The following is a 27,592-nucleotide window of genomic DNA, read 5'->3' as shown; positions in this document are numbered from 1 at the left end:
GAGGCAAATTAGAAGCTGCTTAAGAACTGCAGCCATAGTGAAGCTAGTTTGAGAAACAACTCATCAAGCAGTATTATTTTATTTAAAAGTACAGGATACATAAGCATTTTTGACAATGTCATGTGAACACATTCAAAACCCAGCACTAGAAATGCAAAAGTGCACAGTGTAAACACAGCTTAGATCTCAGATAAGAGATAAGCCAGCCATACTACTTAAATCCCTTGTTTGCTAGAGACACCAGGGCCTGATTTTCTTCTGGACATGATATTGGTGGAAGTGGGGAGGCTGACTTCAATTATACAAATGCAGCCTGAATTTAAGACCTGATCTTACATACCGGTATTTCTGCATCAAAAAATCTCATGGTGAAGCCTGTGAGAAGCTCTCTTTTATGAGCTTCAGTGTGCTGGTTCACAGTCTCTGTGCATGCAATGCAATGCACCCTCAAGCTTCTACCCATTTACTGAAGGGGGGGGGGGCAGAAAGGGCGAGATTAAATGACATTACACTGCATGTGCATCCCGACTCCTAGCAAAGGGGCATTTATATGATTCTCTAATTTTAGCCTCACAGCAACCGTGAAGACATATACACATTTAACTGGGAGTAAGCACCATTGAGTGCAGTGGGAACAGGAAGCTGCCTTATACTGAGTCAGACTTATTAAACTACAGTGGTGCCTCGGTTTAAGCACTTAATTGGTTCCGGGGTGCCATTCGCTCCCCAAAAAGTACTTAAACCTAGGGGCGATAGCGCATGTGCGCAAAGCGCCAATAGAGCGCTTCTGCGCATGTGCGAACCGCGCAGATCGATTCTGCGCATGCGAGTGCGGCGGAACCCAGAAGTAAACACTTCCAGGTCCGCAGAGTACTTAAACCGAAAGTACAGTACTCAAACCGCAGCAGACTTAAACCAAGGTATGACTGTAGCTCAATATTGCCCTCACTGACTGGCAACAGCTCCCCCAGCCAGATGGGCGGGGTATAAATAATAAATTAGTATTATTATTAGTATTACCTGGAGATGCCAGGGATTGAACCTGGGGCCTTTGGCATGCAAAGCAGATGCTTTACCACTGAGCTATGGAGTTTCAAAGTGATGCTGGTGCTGCCAACTTCTGAGTTGACAGACAACATATGCTGTTACATCCACTACATCTTGGGTAAGGGAAAAAGCACTTCTGCTCATGAGAGGCTTAAATGCCCAACAGAGATGATGGGTAACCATTCAAGGATTTATTTTATTTTTAACATGTTTCACTGCTCTCCCAGCTGCATAAAAAGACCATTAAATTGTTTTTCTTTACTTTTTAAAAATGAATATTATAATCTAGACATATCCGTATCAGACATAGTAAACCACATTTTAGCACTCCCCTTCAGCAATTAAAAACCTCAGCGCAAGCCCAATCAAAACAAATTATCGGTTGCTTTCAGTCTAGACAATATGAGTGATTGAGGCTGCATGCCATCAAAAGCTTTCCGAAATAATAAAAAAGGAACATTGTACTTGCTACCAAGCGCTTACAAAGTATCAGCTCTGGGGGCGGAAGGTCTCCCAGGAAGGAAAGAGGGAGCGATAACACGCCTCCTTATCATTTTTATGGGTATGTGGACAAATCCCAAATTCCACTTTTCGTGACGAACAATATCCGCCTATGAAGTACGACGTCCTCTGGGAGGAACAGATTTAAAAGTCCAGCTTTGCACACGCGCGCGCGCAGAGGGCAATGGAATACTGGAAACTTTCCAAATTTGCAACTAGTGGAATTGGAAACAAGCAAGCTGATTAAAACACTCAAATAATTACTGCGCGCTCCCCCCCCCGCACCCACCCCGGCCACAGAGCAAAAGTTGGAGGAGCGAAAGGGGATTAACTGGCTGCGGCGACACAGCCAGCCCTCGAGATCTGCCAGCGCCTGGGTTGGATTTCCTCGCCCTACTTCCTACTCCGCAGCCATCGCGCGCGGCCCCTTGGAGTCTCCCAAAATCGCCTAACCGAAAGCTCGGCAGCCTTAGCGCTCTGCTTTCCCAATAGGTCCGGAGCAGTCCCGAAACAGCGCTGGGCACCAACCAGAGGAGGTGCGGCGCTCTTCCCCGCCCTTTCCAAACACATAAACAAGGCGGTTGGGATGCGAACGAGCTCGATATGGAGATTTGTTCCCAGTCTCGGTCTCTGCCTATCTAGGTCGCCCAGACAGCAAAGAGAAAACACGTTCCTGGAGGTAAACCAGAAGCTTTAGGGGTTCGATGCCACCCAGGCTGTGGGCAGGGGGTTGGACTTAATGACCCTCAGGGTCCCTTCCAGGCCAGCTCTAAACTTCTATTTACACAGCAGAGGGAAAGGAGGAAGAGGAAGACTGGCTTTACACACACACACACACACACACACACACACACACACAGAGAGAGAGAGAGAGAGAGACAGAGACAGAGACAGAGAAAGCGAGAGAGAGAGAACTGCTCATCCTTGCGACACGTTTTCTTTATTTCGACATGTGCATTTCGAGTTGGACTGGAACAGCCTGGCGTCTCCAGGCCAGCCAGGAAAGGCCCAGAGGCCTTTCCCTTCCCATTTTTTCCCCATTACAGAAAAGGGGAGGGCAGAGGTTCGCGTCAAAGTTCTCCAGCACGCCCGTGTGAGCTCGCGGGACGCCATAAAAGGGTCAGTCAGAGCTCGGTAAGGGGCCTCCGGGTGGGGAGAAGAAACGGCGAGTTGTTGTTGGCGGCGGAGTCTTCCTGACTCGAAAAAAGGGGTCACGCTGAAGCTGCTGTTTTGGTTCCTCTTGGGCTGAGCGGGCGGCAGCGTTGCTCTTCCTCGCTCAGGATGAAGGAGGTCCCGGGCGCCCCTCCTCCTCCGACCACGTCATGGGGTCCTCTCCTTCGAGGGAGCAACAGTTCCCGCGCACTCCGTCTCCCACAGACACGCTCGCTCGCGCCAGAGCGCTATGGGGAAGGGCAGCGACGAGAAGGGAAACTGCGCGGCGGCGGCGGCGGCGGCGGCGGCGGCTCTGGGTGCGCGGCCACCAAGCCAGCGGTAAACATCTGCCTGACTTCACAGCAGCCGCTGGCACCGCCGGGACAGACAGGGCCGGCGCCTAGTCGCTGCGCTCTCGTAAGTGGCGCGTTCGCTGCTCAGGAGGGAAAGAAACTTTTAGATGTCGTTGTTTGCCCGCCTTTCTTGCCTTGCTCTGAGGCAGCCTGAGGTGAGTGCCCTGAGGAAGCCGCTCGGAGTGCGGGGCGGCGGCGGCACTAAGGGAAGGGCAGAAAGAGGAACTGGAACTACTTGCCTCAAGAAGGAAGCGGCAAAGGGCGGGCGAGGAAGCGCGCGCGAGGTCCTCGCGGTTGGCTTTGGGGCTCAGGAGAAGGCGCAGCCTCTCACCCCCTTCATTTCTCCCGCAGCAGAGCTCGGCGCTGCCAACTTGTGCAGGGACGACGCTCGGGAAGCCCCATGTCCTCGGGACAAGCAAGCACGTGCAGGAGGAGGGCGACTTCCGAGTAATTTCTGCGAAGTGCCTGTGCAGTTGATCGGGCGTGCCTGCCGTTCGCTTTCCCCGCTGGCTAACAACAACCCCGCGTGGAGTTGAGGCGGAGCTCCGGCAAAGAAACCAAGGGCCGGCCGGCTAGCCCCTCCCTGAGATATCGCTCGGATGGTTGCTTACATTCCTTCCCCTCCTCAGTTCTTGCAAAACAGCCGGTTCGCGGAGGAGCGAGCAGACAGGTAAGGCTGGGGCGCTTCACGTGACCGCAGGAGATGCTGCTTTCCCTACCAGAAGGTTGATCTCGCTGCACAAGTTTCGCGTCACTCCCATCTTGCGTTGTGCAAGCATCCGGCTAGCATCAAACTGAAACTTTGGCGTCCCGGGAGGGCCAGAAGACCCCAGAGGTTGCTTGGAGTAGAGTCATCTTCTCTGGGATCAAGGGAAGCTTGCTGCCTTTCAATGGCCAGAGGCCCTTGCTTTTATTGACCGAGAGTGATGGGCAGACAATCAACAGGTGCAGCTCCTTCTGTATATTTGCGCTTAGAAAAGAAATCCAGTTCTTGCTGATTCTTTTTTGGTCTCTCCTGCGGTTGCTATAGGTGCGAGTCTTTATAAAGAGTCGTTCTCTTAAATTTTAAGGGGCCACTCAAGGGAGTTCCACTTGGCACTTTGGGTGGGAGGGGTACTGAACTCAAGTGTGCAATGCTACAAGCTGCAAGTGTGCTACTAAGATGGCAACTTTGCATTTATTGTGCATGCAGTAACAGACAATTAGAAGACAGGTCTCTGCCCCAAGGAGTTCACAGTCTAAAATTTCACCTAGGGGAAAAACCTAGAGAATGGCTTACAGCTGGTTACAGCTAAAATATTGTTAATGTGTGTCTTTGTAGACTCTGAGCAGTTTTCTCAATGGAAAGGGTAACTACTCAAATCCTGCAAAGGGTGCTCCATAAAGAGAACAAAACCCAAAGGGCTAATACTACATAGCACAGTGGACGAGAGCACTCCAGTAACAATTAATTCCCAATTTTTGTTTACCCCCCCCCCAAAAAAAACCTGTGTGAAAGTTCTGCACTATTTTGGGTCACAAACTAGAGGTTTTGTGCTGCCACCATAAGGTGCTGGGATGGGCTCAGGATCTCCCTGATTCAAGTCTATAAGCCCATGAGCTCACTAGATTGTTTCTCAGCCTCAGCCCCCTCCCCAAATTATGGTGATCATATTGCAGGATTGTTGTATGGATTACTGAGATAATGTATGTGAAGTCTTCTGACGAGGCTAAATATTGTTACTGTTATTTAAAATGTCATAAATAGGTAAAGGTACCCCTGACTGTTAGGTCCAGTCGCAAACGACTCTGGGGTTGCAGTGCTCATCTCGCTCTATAGGACAAGGGAGCTGGCGTTTGTCCGCAGACAGCTTCTGGGTCATGTGGCCCAGCATGACTAAGCTGCTTCTGGAGAACCAGAGCAGCGCACAGAAAAGCCATTTACCTTCCCGCCAGAGCGGTACCTATTTATCTACTTGCACTTTGACGTGCTTTTGAACTGCTAGGTAGGCAAGAGCTGGGACCGAACAACGGGAGCTCACGCCGTCGTGGGGATTTGAACCGCCGACCTTCCGATCGGCAAGCCCTAGGCTCTGTGGTTTAGACCACAGCACCACCTGCATCATAAATAGAGGTGCCACCAAATTAAATAACCTTCCAGCACATATATACAGAGGAAGCCCCCCCCATTTATGCATGTTCAATATGTGTGCGACTGCACATACATGCATTGCGCCAAACTCGGAAGTGACCCAAAAAGGTCACAAAAACATCACAAAAGGGATTGTGTTTCAAATATATTTCACTTGAACTTAATCTGTTGCCTGAATAATTCGGGGACATCTTTTTTGTTTAGTTTTTAAGTTGAGGAATTCATCAGTTCAACATCACAATTTGAAAAAAACGGTGAGGATTTTTGTTTATTGCTCATGAAGATCATTTCATAGGTTATGATTCACATGTTCAGTGAGCACACGTGGAAGGGCAGCTTCTGGCCGCTATCTACACCTACACACAAACTGAATGTGTGAACAGGACTTCCACACAAGCAGCTTTATGTACAATGAGCCTGTTCTGGAATTCAGTGAAAACACAAATGGGGAGCTAGTGGAAACTGCTTTCATTTCCACCCCTCCCATCCACTGGTGCATTAATTACATATGAAAAGACTATTGTGTCTAAGTCTGTAATCCTATAATCATGTGCACACTTGCTAGGAAGAAAACCTATTTTCACTGAGTGGGTCACATTTCTAAGTAGAATCTCACCACATATCTGCATTTTCCAGTTTTATAAATTTCATGTTAAATGATTTTTTACCTCTTGATCCAAGTAGCAGTTATCTGCCCCACGGCAGTAGTTTGTTGTTGCTTTTAGTAGAGGAGTTCTGGAGTTCTGAAGGCTAGGTTGCAAAGTCCTCCTTGTCGAATGACGTTTCTTGTTGAAAGAGCTTGACCTCTGGCTTTCTTTGTAGTGTATTGTGAGTAAAGTAATGTTCAGGGGAACTAAATAAAGAAAGAAAAAAAAGGTATGCCTAGCTGTTGAGAAAAGGCAGCTGTTGTGTCATTTTTTTTAAAGCTTTTTCTGAACGAGTGGAAGATGTTGTAGACAAGTGGCACAATGGAGTTGAATTAGAAGCCTCCTAATTGTGAGAATGAATTAGGAAAAAGCCAGAAAAAGCTACTTGATAAATGGTGAGATTATAGTCTTGGAGGCTTTTAATGTGATGTATGTAAGACATGTTGGAAAGAACAAAAGTGTGCCTTGGTGTAGGACATAGCTGCCAAGTTATCCCTTTTTTAAAGGGATTTTCCCTTATGCTGAATAGGCTTCCTCGTGAGAAAAGGGAAAACTTGGCAGCTATGGTGTAGGATAGGGGTATGGACTTAGCTGCAATCCTATGGATATTTAAGTGGGAGAAACCCCCCACTGAGCACAGCAGGGCCTACTTCTGAGTAAACACAGTTAGAGTTATGCTAGATAGGTCCTTCTGACATTGAGGTTCTGTAATTCTCAAATACAACAACAAAATAAACGGCAGCATGCTGTCAGGCAGGGTGCTACACAGAACTGCAGTAAATATTGTCCCTTGTCTAAAAGCACTAACATAGAAGATTACCATTGCAAGAGTTAGATTCAGGTAGGTAACCGTGTTGGTCTGACACAGTCAAAATATATTAAAAAAATAAAAAATGTCCAGTAGCACTTTATTAGTTGGTCTCTACATTGCAAGAGTTAGTTATTTAGGTTTGTGGCACAGTGAGACTTTGCTGTAATTGACAGCACCTGCCCCCCTCACACTACCCACTGCAGATCCCTCTTTTCTGCCAAAAGCTGCCCACAAGGTTTGGGGAACCCTTTGGAACAGTATATGGGTTTTTTTGCAGAGGGCAGCAGTAGGTACCGGTAGGTGGAGTGGGTGGATTGGCAACAAAAAATGGATGCCCTGCTCTGCTTTGCACAAACACAAGCACTTTCCACTACTGCACCACCAATAACAATGGATTACACAGTATAGGCTTTGCTATTTCCTGTAAAATGACACTGGTTTATGTCCTTTTCCAGTGCTTGCAAGTTATTACCCAAGTGGCATTTTTAACTTGGTTAAATGGATTGAATTTTAACTTGGGAACCATGGGCTCATTAGGTATTCTCTACCTAGACAGCTTCAGATTCCCACCTACAATTTTGCAATGTTGAGAGCATAGACAAGTCAACAACTGCAATGTGCTTTTGGATATCAAGAGTATTGTGCAACATAAATGATTTGGCATTGAAATATTTTTCTTATCTGGAACTTAAAGTTAACCTTTCTGATGAATGGTCCCTATAATAAAAGGGCAGGGGTGGTGTTGTGTTTTTTAACGCACCATGAACTGAACATCCAAGGCTGTCACCTATGTCTAATTAATTACTGCTGTTAACCATAATTGATTCAATTAATCACTTCCTGGCTTTTGAAACTTCGAAAATTTAATTGTAACTTGTCACTTGGAAAGGATGCATGCAATCTTTGTTAGAATAATTTTCACACAGATACAAATTCATAAACACCACCAGCTTTACTTTGTCACTAGAAGATGAACCATGGAATTAAAAAACAACAGTCCTGCATTGTATATCACTAGTATTTCAGTGACTTCAGCTGAGTAACTGTGAATAATAATAATAATAATAATAATAATAATAATAATAATAAATTATTTATACCCCGCTCATCTGGCTGGGTTTCCCCAGCCACTCTGGGCGGCTACCAACAGAAAAATAAAACACAGTAATCTATTAAACATTAAAAGCCTCCCTGAACAGGGTTGCCTTCAGATGTCTTCTAAAAGTCTGGTAGTTGTTTTCCTCTTTGACATCTGTTGGGAGGGCGTTCCACAGGGCAGGCGCCACCATCGAGAAGGCCCTCTGCCTAGTTCCCTGCAACTTGGCTTCTCGCAACGAGGGAACCGCCAGAAGGCCCTCGGTGCTGGACGGGCAGAATGATGGAGGTGGAGACGCTCCTTCAGGTATACTGGACCGAGGCCATTTAGGGCCATTTATAAACCTTTGCTTTGCTCCTGCTCTTTCATTTTCAACTGATTCCACTGTGCACATGAAACTGCTTCACTGGTCTGTCGCTAGTCCAGCAATATCTGTTTGTAACTGAATCTCCAGGGTCTTTCTCAGCTCAGAAGCCTGACATCTTTTTAACAGGAATTGCCAGGGATTTAACATGGATCCTTGTGCATTCAAAACATGTCCTTCCACTGAGCTGTGGATTGCTTCTTAATGCCCCTATAGCTGTGCTTTTAATAGCAGCTTAATGTGCACACATTAGCAGGTGATAAAGTTTCTCCATGTTGTTAAAAAGCTTTGCTTGATGATTTTGCACATCAAACACAGGAGCAGATTAGGTTGTTTTTTTTCCCTTCTTCTGCTCAGTTCCTAGCTATGAACAAAAGTAGAAAAAGATTTCAGTTCATTTGTGGTAAGATCTAGCTGGATACTCCTTGTATGATAATTTGAACTTTTAAGTAAATCTTAATTACTGTAAACCTCATCTTAAAAAAACTGCTATTATAGCCCATAATTAGGTGCTAATTACATTTTTCCTGTTGTCTGCTAACATCCCTGTGTTTTGACCTGCAGCCCTGACACACTCAAGTTTCCATTGCCAAATCTTTTTTTTTTTCCAAAGTAAGGATTGAGCTGAATAAAGTTGCACAAAGTCTTTGTAAGCCTTTGTAAATCTAGGGTTGCAGTCCTGTACAGTGGTACCTCAGTTTACAAACTTAATCCATTCTGGAAGTCCGTTCTTAAACCGAAAGTGTTCTTAAACCGAGGCACGCTTTCCCTAATGAAGCCTCCTGCTGCCGGTGCCCTTCCACTGTTTAGATTCTGTTCTTAGACCAAGGTAAAGTTCTCAAAGCTAAAGGTAAAGGGACTCCTGACCGTTAGGTCCAGTTGCAGACGACTCTGGGGTTGCAGTGCTCATCTCGCTTTACTGGCCGAGGGAGCCGGCGTTTGTCCACAGACAGCTTCCGAGTCATGTGGCCAGCATGACTAAGCTGCTTTCTGGTGAACCAGAGCAGTGCACGGAAACGCCATTTACCTTCCCACCGGAGCTGTACCTATTTATCTACTTGCACTTTGACATGCTTTCGAACTGCTAGGTTGGCAGGAGCAGGGACCGAGCAATGGGAGCTCACCACGTTGCGGGGATTCAAACCGCCGACCTTCTGATCGGTGACGGCAAGCCCTAGGCTCTGTGGTTTACCTCACAGCGCCACCTGCATCCCTTAAAGTTCTCAAACCAGGACACTATTTCCAGTTTTGCAGAGTTTGTAAACCGAATCGTTCTTAAACCGGACTGTTCTTAAACCGAGGTACCACTGTACACACTTCCCTAGGAATAAGTCCCTGTGACCTCCGTGGAACATACTTCTGGGTAGACATGCATAGAATAGCACTGCCACGATGGCATTAATGTAGTTATCACTTTTTGAGAACCAGAAGATTTCTCTGAAATAGTGCTGTTTGAAGGGAGGAGGAGTAGTAACATAGTATTATGCAGAGCTGTACCTACAGGGGTGGGAGGGCTATCCAGGTTTTTTGCCCCCGGTGAAGCCTCCAAAGGGGTGCCATTGAGGTTCCCAACTTGTGTGTATCTACGCAAATGTGTGTGGTGTGTGTGCCAAACTGGGTCTTTGACCCGGGTGAAATAAAGCCTGGTTTCGCCCCTGGTATTACGCCTCACATTGAACAGGGTGGCTTTTGAGAGTAAGATTGGAACCACAAATTGCAAGGGAAACAGGATTCCAAAATTGGAGCAGGCAATAGGTGGGTGCTTAATCCTTTCCCCATCTGCTGATTGTATGTTGTGAATGCTTGCCAAGCAATTTTTAATCTCCTGTTCTCAAGCTGGGATTCCAAAACTAGAGACAAACCTGACTGATTGGGGGGGGGGATCAGCCAGTGGTGGGGCTTGTGCAGGTACAAGAGAATACAGATCCACATCCACTCCAGACATTTAGAGAACAGTGACTTCCCACAAAAAATCCTGCAGTTTGCTAAAGGTGTGTGGAACTGTAGCTCTGTGGGAAGTAAACTATGGTTCCTAAGGTTCTTTGGGGAAGTTGTGTGCTTTAAATGTATGGTATTAAGGGTTGTAGAATAGGCAGAGGGCCTTCTTGGTACTGGCAACCGCCCTGTGGAACGTCCTCCCATCAGATGTCAAGGAAATAAACAACTATCTGACCTGAAGGCAGCCTTGTTTAGGGAAGTTTTTAATGTTTGATGTTTTATTGCATTTTTAATATTCTGTTGGGAGCTGACCAGCCAGATGGGTGGGGTATAAATAAATAAATAAATAATTTTATTTATTATTTAGCCATCTAATTCCCACTCCTAGTAGACCTAATGAAATTAATTTCAGTAGGTCTGCTCTGAGTAGGACTAACATTGGCTACAACCGTAATAATCTTTAGATTGTAAATAAACCGTCCTTCACTTGCTGACACTTCCACAGAAACGACTCCCTCCTTTTTTGGCAGATATTAATTAAATTTGCAGGCGTGTCTGTCTCTCTTAAGGAGAGGGTTTTATGGGCAATTTGCTCTGTACACATGTGACTGCAATATATCACACACACAACGTACACACATAGTGTGTTATGGTAATGATGGTGCAAACCTTATGGGTGCAGCTCTTGCGTGTGAAAGAGTATCCATAGGGTGGAACTGAACCTTCAGCGTGTTTGCCTGCTTGTTTCCATTGACCGACCACACCATGTATTTAAAGCACTGTTATGGCACTTTCAACAATTCTTTGCTTCCCTCAAAGAATTATGGGAACAGCAGTTTGTTAAGGCTGCTGAGAGTTGTTAGGAGGCCTCTCATAGAGCTACGGTTCCCAGCATCCTTAACCAACTGCTGTTGCCAGGATTCTTTGGGGAAGCCAATGAAGTGGTACAAGAGTGCTTTAAGCATGGGTGGAGAGCTAGATAAGGGTATGAATATGCCTACAGGCTTCCTAAAAGAACTGGCAGAGGTGATTTCAGAACCACTGGCAGTTATCTTTGAGAATTCCTGGAGAAAAGGCGAAGTCCCAGCAGACTGGAGGATGGCAAATGTTGTCCCTATATTCAAAAAGGGGAAAAGGGAGGACCCAAACAATTACCACCCAGTCAGCCTGACATCAATACCAGGAAAGATTATAGAGCAGATCATTAAGCAAACGGTCTGTGAGCACCTAGAATCTGCCAGCATTCTGTGGCCATTAAGTATTCTTAGTACTCATTGCGCTGATTTTGAGCCACCTCCCCAATTTTTAAAAATACTTTTGCAAATGTTAGGGTTTCCCAATAACCTCCCTTAAGTGTGCGGATGTTGCTATTTTGGCAACATAAAAAAAAGGCATTTGGAGAATAGAGTTCACTATTCCTATATATGATTGGCTGTCTGAAGGGATTAATGTTGCAGAAGAAAATTCTTAACTGTTAATTAGTTGATTATCTGAATGAAATTGCCCAGTTGATCATTTGAAGGAATTAAGGGACAACTTAATCCTTATAATGGAAATGAACCAAGAGACTGTTGTAGCCATGACAGTAATCTTTTCCTATAGTTAATTGAATATTGCAAATTGATTTATGATCATGAAAGTTTAATTAGATTTGAGTAGTGGAAACAAGAAAATAGATTCATATTTTGTCTCAAGGATGCTGAAAACTGGAAAGCAAATGCAGGCAATGATGTAAATTATAGTTCTTAATTTAAAGTAAATAAAGAAATTTTGCAACCAGGATGATATTTTTAAAATGTTTTTTACATATTTTTTGCTGATACTTTAAAATATTTCTTGTTAACTGCTTTATATTACAATCAAGTGGCATATAAAGTTTGTTGAAATAAAATAGGCACACAACATGGTTTCTTCCTGCTTTTCTTATACCCCCATAACTTATGTTTTCTGTTAATAATAATAATAATTTATTTATACCCTGCCCATCTGACTGGGTCTCCCCTGCCACTCTGGGTGGCTTCCAACACACATCAAAATACATTACTAGTCTTATTTTTTTATTTGTGTGTGTTTTAAGCACTAAACAAATAATAAACATTTTTAAAAATAATACTAATAATGCAATGTTAAATTTAAAAGTTAAGATTTAATGTTAGTATGGTGTCAGCTTGTGCAAGTAACTGTGACAGAAGGATACTTTAGTCTAAGACAAGCCAGATACTTTTTTTTTTATTTGTCTAGGGAAGGGTGAAGAAAAAAATTCTAAAAGCTGCCTTATGCAACATAATCCATCATGCTCCTTGAAACACCAAAACAAAGATCCTAATGATAGGCTGCCAGGTTGAAATTCCAGTGCGAGTCACAGAGAAGTTGAAGTATCCAAAAAAAATAGATGCTTGTTTTTAAAAGGCATAAATGTTATGTAGTATTGACCAAATGATGAGGAAGCAGTATTTTCAAGGCTGCAGTGTGGACACACTTTCCTAAGAGTAAGCTCTATTACACTCAGTGAGACCTCTGAGTACATGTGCAGAATTCAGAAAGTAGAAAACTGGATTGAATGAAAAGTTACAGTTGCTGGAAACTTCAGAAGTGTGTTTTATACTGTTATACAAAGCTAATGAAAACACAGAACACTGAGGTGTTGCCTAAAGCATCACAGCGCCACCCCAAGCATGTTTACTCAGAAGGATGTATTTGAAGTCTAAAAGCTATTTCCCAAAGTAGAGTTCACAGTTCATTCAAAATTCAGATTCATTCAGAGTTCATTCAAAATTCAGATTGTTATGTCAGTGCAGGAAACTATTTTAAGACATCTTAACCCCCTTTTTCTTTGACCTTAACAGAAAGAAGTGTTTTTCCTTCATACTTGCATAGAATGGCTACATACTTGAAAAGAGAGATTGGTCTAGAGCAGAGCTGATACAAATACGGGAAAGAACTATTTGGATGTAACCCATCAGTTTACATGGTGACTACAAAGTATCCTACAACTCAGCACAAAGGAAACAGGATACAGAGAGATATAAAAGGTAGGTCTACAAATGCGGTAGGGATGCGGGTGGCGCTGTGGGTTAAACCACTGTGCCTAGGGCTTGCCGATCAGAAGGTCTGTGGTTCGAATCCCTGTGACGGGGTGAGCTCCCATTGCTCAGTCCTTGCTCCTGCCAACCTAGCAGTTCGAAATCACATCAAAGTGCAAGTAGATAAATAGGTGGGAAGGTAAACGGCATTTCCGTGCGCTGCTCTGGTTCGCCAGAAGCGGCTTAGTCATGCTGGCCACATGACCCGGAAGGTGTACGCCGGCTCCCTCAGCCAGTAAAGCAAGATGAGCGCCGCAACCCCAGAGTCATTCGCGACTGGAACAATGGTCAGGGGTCCCTTTACCTTTACCTTTTACAAATGCAGTGGGTCTAACCCAGGCATCCCCAAACTGCGGACCTCCAGATGTTCTGGCCTACAACTCCCATGATCCCTAGCTACGAGGACCAGTGGTCAGGGATGATGGGAATTGTAGTCCAAAACATCTGGAGGGCCGAAGTTTGGGATGCCTGGTCTAACCTCTCTAGAATCCTCTTTGAAATTCGTATGTTGCACATTGCATTTGGGATAGTCAAATATCAGAAAGCTTTCCGGGTCATGTGGCCAGAATGACTAAACCACTTCTGGCACAACAGGTCACTGTTACGAGTGCCCAGAGCGCACGAAACACCATTTATCTTCCCACTGCAGCGGTACCTATTTATCTACTTGAACTGGTATGCTTTTGAACTGCTAGGTTGGAAGAGGCTGGGACAGAGCAACAAAAGCTGACCCCATCACGTGGATTTGAACAAAAATGCCCGGGTGCCAGGATAGTGCCTGATGTCTCCACAATCTGGAGGTGCATGCCTGGGGATCCTTGGCTCTTGACTGTTTTCCCACACTAGCAACAGAGATTGTAGAATTATCTCTGTTACATATATTTTATCTGCACAATCAGAATGAATTTCAGGAACCAAAAAGCTGTATTGAAAAATAGGACTTTCAAGCCGTCTGCCCCCAAAATGGCAACTAAGCATTCCGTTTTGGTGAGGTTAACCCTGGTTTATGAAGCCATTTGGCACATAACTGAGTTTCAAACGCAGCTTTTGTCTGCTGCATGTTGCTTTTATTGAAATGAAACAAGCATGTCATGATAGCAGGAATAAACCTGTTTGGAGGTGACTCAGAGATGTTTGGAAACAACAGGAAGGCAGGCTAACAGGTTTGAATTTTGTTGGCCCATTGTGAGTAAACACGCAATTAGGAGAGGAAAGTAGCTATGTGGAGGCATCTTGTTAACTGAAAGTTAGCTCTATAAGCAGAACCCCCTTATAATGCTGGCATATTGCCTTTACATGGAAGTTTCCTGTGCCCAGTGCTGTGTTGGGAACTCCAGAATGCTTACAGCCTGCGCAATGAGCCATTCATGCAGGGAGGAAAGAGTGTATGACTCAATTTCCTTTGTTTTGTATAAATCCTAACAGGGAAAGGCCAAACTACAGGTTTCCTCAGCCCTCAATCCTTGGTAAACTCGCATGATTACAGCACAAGGAAAATTAGTAATGCCCTTGAAATGAATAAAATTGGGTAGGCCAAGGAAGCAAAAGAACCATACTGGTAATAATAAAATTGGAAGATGACATGCTTAGCTCTAGAGTTGCATGGCTTTCCTGTTAGTATTGTCAACCCCTGAGTGTCATCGCTGAGACCTTATAAGGGCTAAAAGTGATTAGTAGGCAACAGAATGTAAAAAGTGAGAGAAGACCAGTCCTAGCTTGAAACAAGGCCTTTGCGTATGTAGTGTATACTGTATATGCAGAAGCATCTCCAGGTAATTAGGTATCTCCATAGACCTGGAATAAACAAGACAAATTTATACGGTAATTTTTAGCAAGGATTTGATAATCCTTTAGCACCTCTTCTCCTCTCCCATATAAATTGCATTCTAAATGTGGCAGGGAGAAAAGACGTTAAACTTTCTTTTTTTTGGCAGCCTGATGGAAATCCATAAAACCGCTATAGACACAAGCAGCATGAAATTTGCAGTAGATTTGCTTTAATCATTGTAGTTATTTCATGCTCTCCTTTTCCTGAACTAAGGACAAGTTAATTCTTGCTCGTTTATATAAACAATAAATGCATGAAGGCTTGTGACACACAAACACACACACACACACACACACACACACACACACACAGGGATAACCTGTACATTTGCACAAAACATTTTGTGCCTCGTTTGTGGGGGTGTGCAACTACAAGAAATCTTGCCTGGTACCAGTTGGGCTATTTAAAGATTTGTGACTCAGCTGAGGTGATAATTTGATTAAAATACTTTGATGTCACTTAGCACCTCTTGCCCAGAAAAGTATCTAAGGTGTAAATGCTTGTTTACATCATGCAGTGTATTTCAAACTTAAGTGAGAAACCAGATGGAATCCTTCAAAGGACGAGAGCCATCTTATATAGCCCAACCCTATGTAGGTCTACTCAAAGTAAGCCCTGTTTTGTTCAGTGAGGATTACTTGCAAGTAAATGTGCCTTCAGCCCAACCCTATAAATATCTACTTAGAATATGCTCTGCTGTGCATGGTGGGGTTTACTCACAGGTAAATGAGAACAGGATTGCATTTTTAGGCTTCAATCTTATCCTTCCTTACCTGGAGTCACACATTCATCTTCTAAGTTTATTCTACATGTAAGGTGGGCTAGTCCACCTCCCAAATCTCTTTCCTATTGACCTCCACAAGTTGGGGGCAACTTTGCAAATGAGGAAAAGGTAATAAGACTCTTGCTCATTTAGGCCAAGGGTCCATCTGGTCCAGCATCCCATTCTCACAATGGCTGACTTGATGCCTATGAGAAACCCACAAGCAAGACCTGAGTGCAACAGGCCCTTCCCTTCCTCTAATTCCCAGCACATGGCATTCAGAGGCACACTGCCTCTTGACAGTCAAGGTAGAACATAGACATTGTGGCCAGTAGTCGTATTTTCCATGAATTTGTTTTATCCTTCTATGGATCCATCCAAGTTGCTGGTCATCAGTACATCTTGTGGTAGCAAATTCCATAGTTTAACTATGTGATTTATGAAGAAGTGCTTCCATTTGTCTGCCCTGAATCTACCAACGTTCATCTCTATCCACATGCATAATCGCACCAAAGAAGAGGCAAGTGACACATTCTAGTCAGGTAAAAACACTTGGGGTGCAAAGCAGGGTCAAGTGAGGGTGTGTGGCCTGGGGAGAGCCCCAAAGGCCAGACAAAGAGGTCTGGAGGGCCATTTTTGCCTCCACCCTGCCCACCTGAGGTTCCTCACTCCTGCACTAAACACACAAGGTTCTGATGCAAACCAGAAAACTAGGGCCTCTCATTTTGAAAGGCCAAGTGCTAAGTAGCCCTAGGATCAAGAACAGTGTAGACCAGGCATCCCCAAACTTCGGCCCTCCAGATGTTTTGGACTACAATTCCCATCCTCCCCGACCACTGGTCCTGTTAGCTAGGGATCATGGGAGTTGTAGGCCAAAACATCTGGAGGGCCGCAGTTTGGGGGTGCCTGGTGTAGACCCTCATTCTGTGGCAGATTAGAGATTGTGAGTTTGGGGTTAGCATGATCTCATGCATCACATAAAACCTTTTGAGAAATTGCAGCTAAATCATTATGCTTTTTCAGTACACCAGGGTTTCTGAAGATGGTGCTATGTTTAGAATATTTTGCCTTGTAGTTAAAACTCAGCCTTCTGGGGTTTAGAAAACGAGGTGGCCTGCCAGTCCACATGATGTTAGCTACAAGCAAATATATGGCTATATCCAACACTTATTCCGGAGCTATTCAGAAATTATGTTGGTTCACCATTTATGTATTCATCAGTCTGTTTGAGGGCAAAGCTCTCAATTTGTAACGGGTTTTGCATAATAAAGACTGTACAATGCACCCACTGTACAGTATTTGCTGAACAAGGCATCGTGTTGCCAATCTCTGTGTATGTGTATCCTCTGCTGACGGTGTGTTTCTGAACTGTCTCTTTCAACAAATCTGCGAGGAGCTAACCCAGCTGCCTGGTGTTTCCCTTGCTGCTGACTGTGTGCCCAGGCACTTGACGTGAGAGGACTCCTTTTCACAAGAAAAGGAATTCTTGAGGCTTCAGCCTTTATGCATACTGGTAGTTCCATTTAAAAGCGGAGGGTTTGGCACCCTCAGTATGTTTCATATAACAATAAATGTCCCCCGGCAATGTTGCTGCTAAAAGGAATATATTTGGGTGTGGATCACTGCATGCCTTTGTTTTCTTGTTTACAGCAACAACATTACTGAGTTTTAGAAACACCCAGCATTGTGTTGTCCCCCCCACCCCAACAATACTTCATGAAGTTGAAATATTGGCACAATTTTGTTTTATTTATTTATTTTATTTATATACCGCACTATACCCGCAGGTATATAGCATTCGCCTGTTGCCGCACATGGCTGTTTTTACAAAACATTTATTTGTTAATGCTGTGATGTCCTTCAGGAACAAATACCCCTAAACTTATAGAAAAATAATATCTGGGATAAAGCAATTTCTGAGCGTCTGAGGTGAGGAGGGCAATTAAAGGCATAATGAATAGAGACACCTTCCAAGAAACATGGTCCCCTGTCTTTAACTATTATAATGTCCAAAATCAAAACCTTCTTATACCAACTGCTCAGTTTTCTCAGTGGACGGGTTACATTAAGTAATATGTTTGATATTGAACGTGTAAGTGTATGTCTAGAGACAATGGATAAAACAAAAACCAGCAGATGTTCTGCTGGATAAGTGTTTAATGGTTCTTGTATTTGTTTAAAACAACAACAACAACAACAACAACAACAACAACAACAACATTGTTTTGAAAATATGCACGTTGGCACATAAAAAGGGAAAGTCTTATTATTAAGGAAATGGAGAAGAAAAGAAAACCCAGATCAAAACTGTACAAAAACACAGTATGTTTAAAATAGTAGGGTTTTTAAAATACTGTAGTGGAGAGAAAACACAACAAAGAACAACTGTTGGTGAGAGAGACAGAGAACCTGCACAAACGACGCTGATGCCGAACCCCTACACATATCAAGAAAAACAGAAACATTGACAATCCACCACACCCAACTCCCCATCCCATCCACCTCTTTCCCCCCTTCCTCATAATGTCTCAACAAGTAAGATTGATGTGTAAAAATGATGCATGAGACACTGCACTACCTTTGTAACCCACGAAAATCCTTAATAAAAATAATTATTAAAAAAACAAAAACAAAGAACAACTGTAATCTTCACTAATCAATTTATATAGCAGGGGTAGCCAATGTGGTGCCCCCCCCAAGATGTTTTAGACTACCACCAGTCCCAGTCAGCATGGCCAATGTTCAATGATGAGTTGTAGCAGGAGAAAGGTACTGGCTTTTCTACCAGGGATGGAGAACCTGTAGTCTTCCAGGAACTGTTGGATTCCAACTCTCATCAGCCCCAGCCATCATGGTCAGCAATGATGGGATTGTGGGGGGCCATCCCTGATGTATCCACAAAAAGTAACGGTAGACATGTTGGCCATTAAAAGCATCTTCAGATGGAGTGTTGCAGGTGGCAGATGTTCCTGCGAGGTGCTGTGTAGATTTCAGGTTGCCTCTTGTGAAAGAGAAATGTATTGTGGCCATTTTAATTGGCCTACTAATGGTATTGCGCTAATACGGATTTTGATTATTCACCATTCTTCTTTGTGAAGAGCTGGCCTACTTTACCCATTTCTTTTTTATTCAAGTTTTATTCAATGCATCAGCAAAATCCGTTGTGCTACCTATATAGATGTTCCCCCAAACTGGTAAAATTTTAACCGTGACATTCAGCCTCTATACACAGTACCAAATCTCATTCTCTTTCTCGTTTGTCCAGCAAGAGCACCAGCATCACTGTCGAGAGGGGTCTTAGGAGGCTCCCTGTCAGGTGTAACTTTGCTCTTTCATCACTGAGAAGGACAGGGCAGGGAGGAGCCACAGTGGGCGATGGAGTGTGGCTGTCCCTCATGCTTAGGACAGCCTGGTTTCTGCTCCAGTCTGTCAAATCAGTGGACACTTCACTAGTTCAGCATAGTAGCCCCAGCAGATGCGGGTGGCGCTGTGGTCTAAACAACTGAGCCTCTTGGGCTTGCCAATTGGAAGGTTGGTGGTTTGAATCCCCATGATGAAGTGAGCTCCCGTTGCTCTGTCCCAACTCCTGCCAACTTAGCAGTTCGAAAGCATGCCAGTGCAAGTAGATAAATAGGTACTGTTGTGGTGGGAAGGTAAATGGTGTTTCTGTGCACTCCGGCTTTCATCACAGTGTTCGTTGCGCCAGAAGAGATTTAGCCATGCTGGCCACACGACCCGGAAAGCTGTCTGTGGACAAACGCTGGCTCCCTTGGTCTGAAAGCGAGATGAACGCCACAACCTCAGAGTCGCCTTTGACTGGACTTAACTGTCCATGGGTCCTTTACCTTTTTACCTTTTTAGTAACCCAAGCAGTAATTATGACAGCTGATACTTCATTTCATTTACTGTTCAGACTTGGGATTCAGGAAACACAGTTTTGTGTAAAGTTAATGAATCATATTTAGTTGGTGGTGGTTTGAGATTATCGTAAGGAATTGTAGAAGCATCCCATTAGAGCTGCAGTCTTGTCAGTGTTTGTCTCATATGTGAAAAGTATAGAATTGTCTTTAATTCCGTGGCTATGTCTTCTTTCTTTTCACAGAATGAAGAGACATAAATGCTCCTCTAATTATCCAACAAGACGGCATCTCTTGATCTTGTTTTTAACAGCGTGGCTGCTCTTGCTGCTGAAACTTCTCACAGTTGAGCTGCTCCCTCACAAAAATATTTATTTTGTAGAACCTTTTTTAAGCACCTCATCATTTGTGAAAAACAAATACCCATTTTCCCAAAAAGGCACCCAGTATGAGATTAACTGTTCCTCCATATATGATCAGGATCCTGTGGAGATTGGGAAATCTTTAGAGATAAGGAGACAATCCATTATCGATTTAGATGATGAAGACGTTGTAACAATGACTAGTAACTGCCAGCTGTACCGTGCAATTAGAGGATATCACCTAAAGCCCGTCTCTCTGGAAGAGAAAAAATTCCCATTAGCTTATTCTCTGGTTGTTCATAAAGATGCAGTAATGGTTGAGAGGCTCATCCATACAATATACAGCAGTCAAAATGTTTACTGTATCCATTATGACAAAAAGTCCTCTAGCACTTTTAAGAATGCTTTGGATAATCTGGCCAAATGTTTCCCCAATATTTTCATTGCGTCCAAATTGGAGGTGGTGGAATATGCCCATATTTCAAGGCTCCAGGCAGATTTGAATTGCTTATCTGATTTGCTTAAGTCCTCCATCCCATGGAAGTATGTAATCAATTTATGTGGCCAAGATTTCCCTCTGAGATCAAACTTCGAGCTGGTGTCTGAATTTAAGAAGTTAAATGAAGGAAACATGCTGGAGACAACCAAACCGAGTAGCAGTAAAAAGGAACGATTTACCTATCACTACGAACTTCAGAAAATGCCTTATGACATGAAGATGCCTGTGAAAACCAATATCTCTAAGGACCCACCACCCCACAATATTGAAGTTTTTGTAGGCAGTGCCTATTTTGTGTTATGTCGAGCTTTTGTACAGCATGTCCTAAAAAGTTCCATTGCTCAAGATTTTTTTGAATGGTCAAAGGACACTTATTCACCCGATGAACATTTCTGGGCAACACTTGTTCGTGTTCCTGGAGCACCTGGAGGGATTTCAAGGACAGCTCAGGATATCTCAGATCTTCAGAGCAAAACTCGTTTAGTAAAATGGAATTACCTTGAAGACCATCTCTATCCTCCCTGTACTGGTACACATCTCCGTAGTGTGTGCATCTATGCAGCTGCAGAATTGAGGTGGCTTATAAACTATGGGCACTGGTTTGCTAACAAATTCGACTCAAAAGTGGACCCGGTTTTAATAAAATGTTTGGCAGAAATGCTTGCAGATCAGCAGAAGGAATGGGTTGACTTGTCTTCTGAAAAACTTTTTATGCACAGGACATTTACAGATGTCTCATAACAATATAGCATACCTATGGCTGGACTCCGGCCATTTTTTAAAATGTGGAATTGCTGGATCGAGCCATATCACTCCTTGGAATACCTCCTAAAAGCATCTCTCTGATCTGTCTCAGTGGAATTCTAGTACACTGCTAATACGTGGAATTAAATGCAAGGCTTGTTTAGATCCTTGGAGTAGAGGTAGGATCATGGGAAGTGAGAGGCACTCTACAGCAATTCAAAAGACCAAGAAGGTCCTTGTCTTAATCTGGTGGTTCTCAATACTTTTGAACTCGGCGCCCCTTTACAAATTTGCTCTGCTTTCTGCCACAGTGAAACCCAAACCGTTGACCAACGCAAGATGATTCTTGCATGTTGTCATGTGTATGCATGTTGCATGCAAGGATCTATAGACAAGGAGTACCAATCCAAATCCAGCATTAGAAGAAAAAAAAGAAGAGGGCAGCTCTGACCCCTCCTACTCCAAACTATGCGCAGGGACGCATAGGTGAAACAAAGCAACTGCTGTTTCCAAATCAGGTTAGGAACAATCACACCCACAAATTGAATGAAGCTCAGTCCCCTGCTAGGGCCATTCAACCCACCCAGGTCTTTGCCACTGACTGTAGGAATAAGTGCCACATCTTTCTCTTGATTTCACTGCCTCCAGGAGGAGCCCACCTCACAGGTTGATAAATGCTGGCTTAACCCATATAAGGCACTGTGTCAGATTCTGCTCATGATTCTGCCTATACTGAGCCTTCATTATCTTTTACTTCGTGTACAGGGCCGTCTTAAGCCCATCCAGCACCCTGGTGCTAGGTCCATCCAGCGCCCCCCTCCAGAGCCTCTCCAAGGGCCCGGGAGTGCCAAGCGGACCGCGGCAGCAGCGGAAGGCCACCTCCGAGGACTCCGTGCTGCGCCTCCTTCTCGTTTCCCCAGTGCTGGGTTCTGCTCAGTCAAGCTTCGCCACCAGTGTGCGCACCGCGGGACCAGCAAGAGCTGCTTGGGCGCTGTGCACACGCTGGTGGCGAAGCTTGACTGAGCGGAACCCAGCGCTAGGGAAATGAGAAGGAGGCGCAGCGCGGACTCAGTCCTCGGAGAAGGAGAGAGACGCGGCGCAGCCTCTCAGCTAGTGAAGCGCAGTCCTGGCCAGATCGCCGGAACCCTGCGCTCACTTGGCGCCCTTCCAGCGCCCGGCGCCGTGGTTCTCCGCGCTACTAGCCTCTATGGCTAGGACGGGCCTGTTCGTGTGGTCATTTGACTATTCCTATGCAAAGTGATTGTAAAACGTTACCAAATCAATCGCCTCTTTGTTAAACTTCTGTGCCATGCCTTTGATAGATGATGTTATTATTTAAGCTGTTGTGTCCTTCGAAGCTGGCTGAGTAGCTTTGGAATTGTGTTTCCTGGTGCTCGTGCTCCTTCTGAGCATGCTATCTACAAGGTGGTCAAAAAAGATGCACACCACAGTACAGTGGTACCTCTGGTTATGAACTTAATTCGTTCCAGGTTCTTAACCTGAAACTGTTCTTAACCTGAGGTACCACTTTAGCTAATGGGCACTCCCGCGGCCATGCAATTTCTGTTCTCATCCTGGGGCAAAGTTCTTAACCCGAGGTACTACTTCCAGGTTAGCGGAGTCTGTAACCCGAAGTGTTTGTATCCCGAGGTGTTTGTAGCCCGTGGTACCACTGTATAGTACAGTAAAAAATTTAAATCGTACTCTTAACAGTGAGGTTCTTGTGGTGAGCATCTCTTTGAGCCAACTTGTATATATATAATTCAGCATGCATCTTCCCTGTGCAATAATAATTCTTGCCCAGAACTTGTGCAAGTGTTTTATTTCACGACATGATATACTTGTAACTGTTCAGGGGATACAGGTATCTCCCTTCTAGCTTCTGCCACCATTGCTAGAAATCCAGCATGCAAGCTGCAATTTGACTTTTAAATGTAATTTTCTTCCCTTACTAGCACTGTTACTGTTACTGAGATTCTATGCGTGAGATAGCGTATCACTGCCATGGGCATCTGTTAAGACGGTGCATGAGAACATCGCTGATGACAAGATTCACTTCTTAGCCAAGCCTGTGAAAATCTTGTTAGGAGTTCTTAGGGTTTATTTTATTTTTGCTTATTGTTTTTATACTGAGTGCTTATACTGTATAGTCAAAAGTTGCAAACCTGAGCGAGGATTCCTTCTCCCCTGCTTTATCTTTGTTTCTTTGAAAGATACTGTATACGCTCCCCTCTCAATTTTACCTATCTCATCAAAGGATCTTCCACCCACCAAGTTACTTCTTTCTCCATTGTGTTCATTTAGGTTTCTTGGATAAACTTAATAGCCTTGTACTATGTTTCCTATAATGTAGGTGCAGGATCTGGTCTAGAGAAAGCATAGCAATAAGGATGAAGTTACCCCCATTTTTAACAGCAATAATAATTATCTATAACAGGCATAGGCAAACTCGGCCCTCCAGATGTTTTGAGACTACAATTCCCATCATCCCTGACCACTGTTCCTGTTAGCTAGGGATGATGGGAGTTGTAGTCCCGAAACATCTGGAGGGCTGTTTGCCTATGCCTGATCTATAATCTCCTACAAAAAACCCTCTTGTTTTTCTTTAAAACTTACTTGTAAAGAATATTAAAATGAATGTTCACATAAATGTTTTGAAACCCCCACCCTAGGATATAATATAGCACCAATATGGATAGTGACAAAATAAAAATAAAAATAGTGTATATCAGGAAATGAAATCTACAGCACAGGGAATAAAATAAGTTGTCATACAAATAAATTATACCATTTATGGACCAATGGTAAATAAGGCATAGTCTGGTGGACACTTCTAAAATAAGGCCTCCAAGAGCCAGTGTATGTTACAGAACAATGTGTACAATCTGAGTTCCCTCAACATTTTAAAAAGTGTGTTTGAGAGATAGGTAGCTTGCCTAAGAGCAATAAGAAATCAATTGGACCCCTAGCTAGAACTGGGGTTTTCCCTTTAAGGTGAAACCTTTCTGTGTATTTTCTTTACCATAATTTTATTTTGGGGGTGATTATTAGGTTTTAAAAGCCAAATTAATACAGTTTTCATCTGCTTGTGCCATAATTTTGTGTAGCAATTACTGAGTGAGTAATGGTTCATTCTGTCCACTCTTCTTCCAACACTCCAGGTAGAATATCGTAGCTATTAAAGTACAGTCAATGATGATATTGTTACTGAGATTGAGACAGATCTAGAGCTGTACTGCAACAGACTGGGTGTTTGTAAACCTTGGAAGGTATGGAAACCAAACCACCGGGAGCTGGAACACATTCCTTATGAAGAAGAAAAGTTACTATAGAGGTACATGAAAACGATTTGCAAAATTATGTGTGGTGTGGAGAAACTGTGAGGGTTTTCTCCTATACTAGATTTTCAACCCGATTGGCAGGAGAATCAGGATAGACAAAGGAAATTGGGTTTTTGACACTGAACCTAATTAATTTATGGAACTTGCTGCCACAATATGATGTCATGGTCAGTAGTTTAGTTGCCTTTGAAAGGGGATTAGACAAATAAATGAAGCATAGGTCTATCAGTGTCTATAAAGATCCATGATGATGATGTGCACTTTTAAAGAGGAAATAAGGTATGCCAATGAATACCAGGTGCTTCAAACAAAACTAGGAGAGGACAGTTGCTTCTTTGTCACCTCAGCCTAGCCATTGTAGAAAATGAGATGCTGGAATAGATGACTATTGGACTAATCCAGCAGGGATCTTGCAGAGTACAACTATGTATAGTGTTACTTATTGGATAACACGAGAGAGAGAGTACCTTTACAGGAGCGACTTCTGCTACAGTGTCTTAGGTATGCTTCATATGGATAATAAGCTGGGTGGAGAAATACATGCCACGCCAGCAGTTTATTCGAACGGTTTGCCACTGCACACAATGGGCTCACTGTATGAGGCTTTCAGTTTTCAAGAAGCCTCCTGTTATATACTGCTCTTTGCAGGGCCACTCTTGCCCTCCTTCTGTGGCACAAATAGGTTAGAACCTGAGAAACATTTCTGTGTGTGCATTTTTCATGATAAATTGAAGAGGAGTAGGTTAAGTGGACGCAGGTGGCGCTGTGGGTTAAACCACAGAGCCTAGGGCTTGCTGATCAGAAGGTCGGCGGTTCAAATCCCCGCGATGGGGTGAGCTCCCGTTGCTTGGTCCCAGTTCCTGCCAACCTAGCAGTTCGAAAGCACGTCAAAGTGCAAGTAGGTAAATAGGTACCGCTACAGCAGGAAGGTAAACGGCATTTCCGTGCGCTGCTCTGGTTTGCCAGAAGCGGCTTTGTCATGCTGGCCACCATAGCTGCCAAGTTTTCCCTTTTCTCGCAAGGAAGCCTATTCAGCATAAGGGAAAATCCCTTTAAAAAAGGGATAACTTGGCAGCTATGCTGGCCACATGACCTGGAAGCTGTACGCCGGCTCCCTTGGCCAATAACGCAAGATGAGCGCTATAACCCCAGAGTCGGTCATGACTGGACCTAATGGTCAGGGGTCCCTTTACCTTTAGGTTCAGTGTACATTCTCCATGCACCGAATCTCAGCCATTCACATGGCATGAGTTGAACCCAGGTGCCAAGTGACTTGCTGAGGTTGTATTTGGGGGAAAGTGGCAACATTTAATCCTCCCCCCTTTTAATTGAAGATGCCTGCGTCTGAGGCGCATCCCTTGCACTATTAAGCCTACTTGGAGGGGAAAGGCAGCAAGCAGCCTCCAAGTAATGGTGCCTACCCTTTGCACAAACAGATCAAAAGGAAATGGAGGGCAGGAGAAAAGGTCATTTTCTCTCTTTCAGAGGGAAAAATGGATAAAGGTGGTTTTAGTCATGCACTCTACAAAACAGGTAAGGTACCATATATATTGGATTATTTAAATAAATCATTGACCTCATAAAAAAGTATATACCGTCTATTCTCTGTCCCTTCCTGAACTCCAGAACTAACAAAATAAACGTAGAGGATTGGCCACAGAGGATCTTATTTTGTACACATGGAGCTAAATGTCTGCTGGGTGGCTCATGCATACAATAGGTGCAGTGTATTTGCACCTATAAGCCATTGCCTCTATAGTGTGGTCCGTCTTACCTTTGAGAAGCCTTGTGCTCAAATAATCCTACTAGGCTAAGTGAAAATTGTATGCACCCTTCAAAAATTATTCCATAGCGCCTCTTCTATTTCCACACTTAGTTTTCTGAGAGTCCCCTAAAGAATTTAGGGCAACAGGTGCATAGACTCATAACACAACTTTTACTTTAACTCAAACATTTGATAAATCAGCCAGTATAGTTTTCAGAAATTGCTCAGGAGATGGTGAAAGCTATTCATTGCACAGATGACGACAATCAGGGCTATTCTGCAGGAATCGTGACAAATGATGGCAGCTTTGAAAATAACACACCTAGTTCTCTCTAAGGGGTGCATTTTTGTATGTGAGGTGAAGATAAAATGTCAAGTTTCTGAGAATATTTATGCTGAGAACATCTTGCTGTTGTGCAGCATTTGGTGAACGTTGACCTTGTTCAGGATTTTACCTGGATATTATTCTGGAAAATAATTGTAAATGCCAAAATAAATCTGATGTGAATGTGATGTTGCCTACAAATGTGAGTTGATCTCTCCTTTTGGCTCTTTATACAGGCATAGATAATGGGAGCCCCCACAAACTCAGTGTTTTGTGCTTTCCCAGAATCTACTACGGTACTTAGATTCAAATACTCACCCATAAGGTTCCTATCACATTGGAAATCTCGAAGGCTTATAAATAATGCTAATTCTGAGCTTTTTTGCTTCACTTTTAAATGCACAAGTGAAAAACACAACTAATGGGTAGATAACACTCCATTCACCCCTTGCTCTTCCTTGCATTTTTCTGTTAGTTGCCTCTGAGAGCTACATCCAAGGAGGTAACTCACAGTGGGGTCCATTGGCTGCCACCTCTATTAGTTCATTCAGTTGGGGAAATTCCTGGGTTGAGCTGGCTTGCAGCCACATTGGTGGCCAGTCCTTCTATAAGCCAGCCATTCATTCCAGGATAATGCCATTAAACAGATCTGCACAGTTTGAATACTGTGTACAGCTCTGCTCACCTTGCCTCAAAAAGGATATTGTGAGGTGTGAAAAGGTTCAGAAAAGGGCAACCGAAAAAGTCAAGGAGGTGGAGCCAGTCCCACAAAAGGGAAGGTTGCAGGTTTTTTTTAGTTTAAACAGAAAGGGTGATTAAGAAGTAACTTGATAGAAGTGTGTGTGTGTGTGTGTGTGTGTGTGTGTGTGTGTGTGTGTGTAACGATTTTAAGATTTTTATTGAAGTACGAGAATTTTTACATACATTATATTCTCTCCTTCCAATTTTTAATTTCCCGTACCATTTTTCCTTTCCCTTCCCTTCC

General features: G+C 43.7%; 2 protein-coding genes across 14 annotated transcripts in view; both read left to right on the top strand.

The window, feature by feature from the left end:
* Positions 1-2,942: 2,942 nt before the first annotated feature.
* On the top strand, positions 2,943-21,587 carry GCNT4 (glucosaminyl (N-acetyl) transferase 4). Of its 11 annotated transcripts, none has more exons than XM_088653311.1 (4): positions 2,943-3,117; positions 3,408-3,998; positions 12,887-13,072; positions 19,817-21,587. In XM_088653311.1, the coding sequence occupies exon 4, from the start codon at positions 19,818-19,820 to the stop codon at positions 21,171-21,173; it is 1,356 nt and encodes a 451-aa protein (XP_088509437.1). In that variant the 5' UTR covers positions 2,943-3,117; positions 3,408-3,998; positions 12,887-13,072; position 19,817; the 3' UTR covers positions 21,174-21,587. The 11 variants fall into 11 exon arrangements, with proteins under 11 accessions (XP_088509437.1, XP_088509434.1, XP_088509435.1 ...); XM_088653308.1 differs by having other exon boundaries at positions 3,405-3,723; XM_088653309.1 differs by having other exon boundaries at positions 3,405-3,998.
* The window catches only part of FAM169A (family with sequence similarity 169 member A), an 82,569-nt gene continuing 67,911 nt past the window's right edge, over positions 12,935-27,592 (top strand). Inside the window, exon 1 of one of the 3 annotated variants that reach the window (XM_088653298.1) lies at positions 12,935-13,072. The gene's annotated coding sequence lies outside the window, so the exon portion shown is untranslated. Of the gene's footprint in view, positions 13,073-24,337; positions 24,511-27,592 lie in introns of those variants that run through there. The other 2 variants (XM_088653299.1, XM_088653302.1) reach the window with 2 other exon arrangements.

This window comes from Zootoca vivipara, chromosome 10 (assembly GCF_965207765.1).
Source record: "Zootoca vivipara chromosome 10, rZooViv2.hap1.1, whole genome shotgun sequence".
Taxonomy (NCBI): Eukaryota; Metazoa; Chordata; class Lepidosauria; order Squamata; family Lacertidae; genus Zootoca; species Zootoca vivipara.
The sequence above is the reverse complement of the archived record's forward strand: the minus strand, read 5'-3'. Positions and strand labels throughout refer to the sequence as shown.

What these genes read in the sequence shown, in the direction of transcription:
- GCNT4 (XM_088653303.1), top strand. Translation starts at nt 3,653, where the DNA reads ATGGTTGCTTACATTCCTTCCCCTCCTCAGTTCTTGCAAAACAGCCGG. An exon ending in GCGGAGGAGCGAGCAGACAG is followed by an intron (nt 3,724 to 19,816) that starts GTAAGGCTGGGG and finishes TTCTTTTCACAG; the next exon opens with AATGAAGAGACATAAATGCT.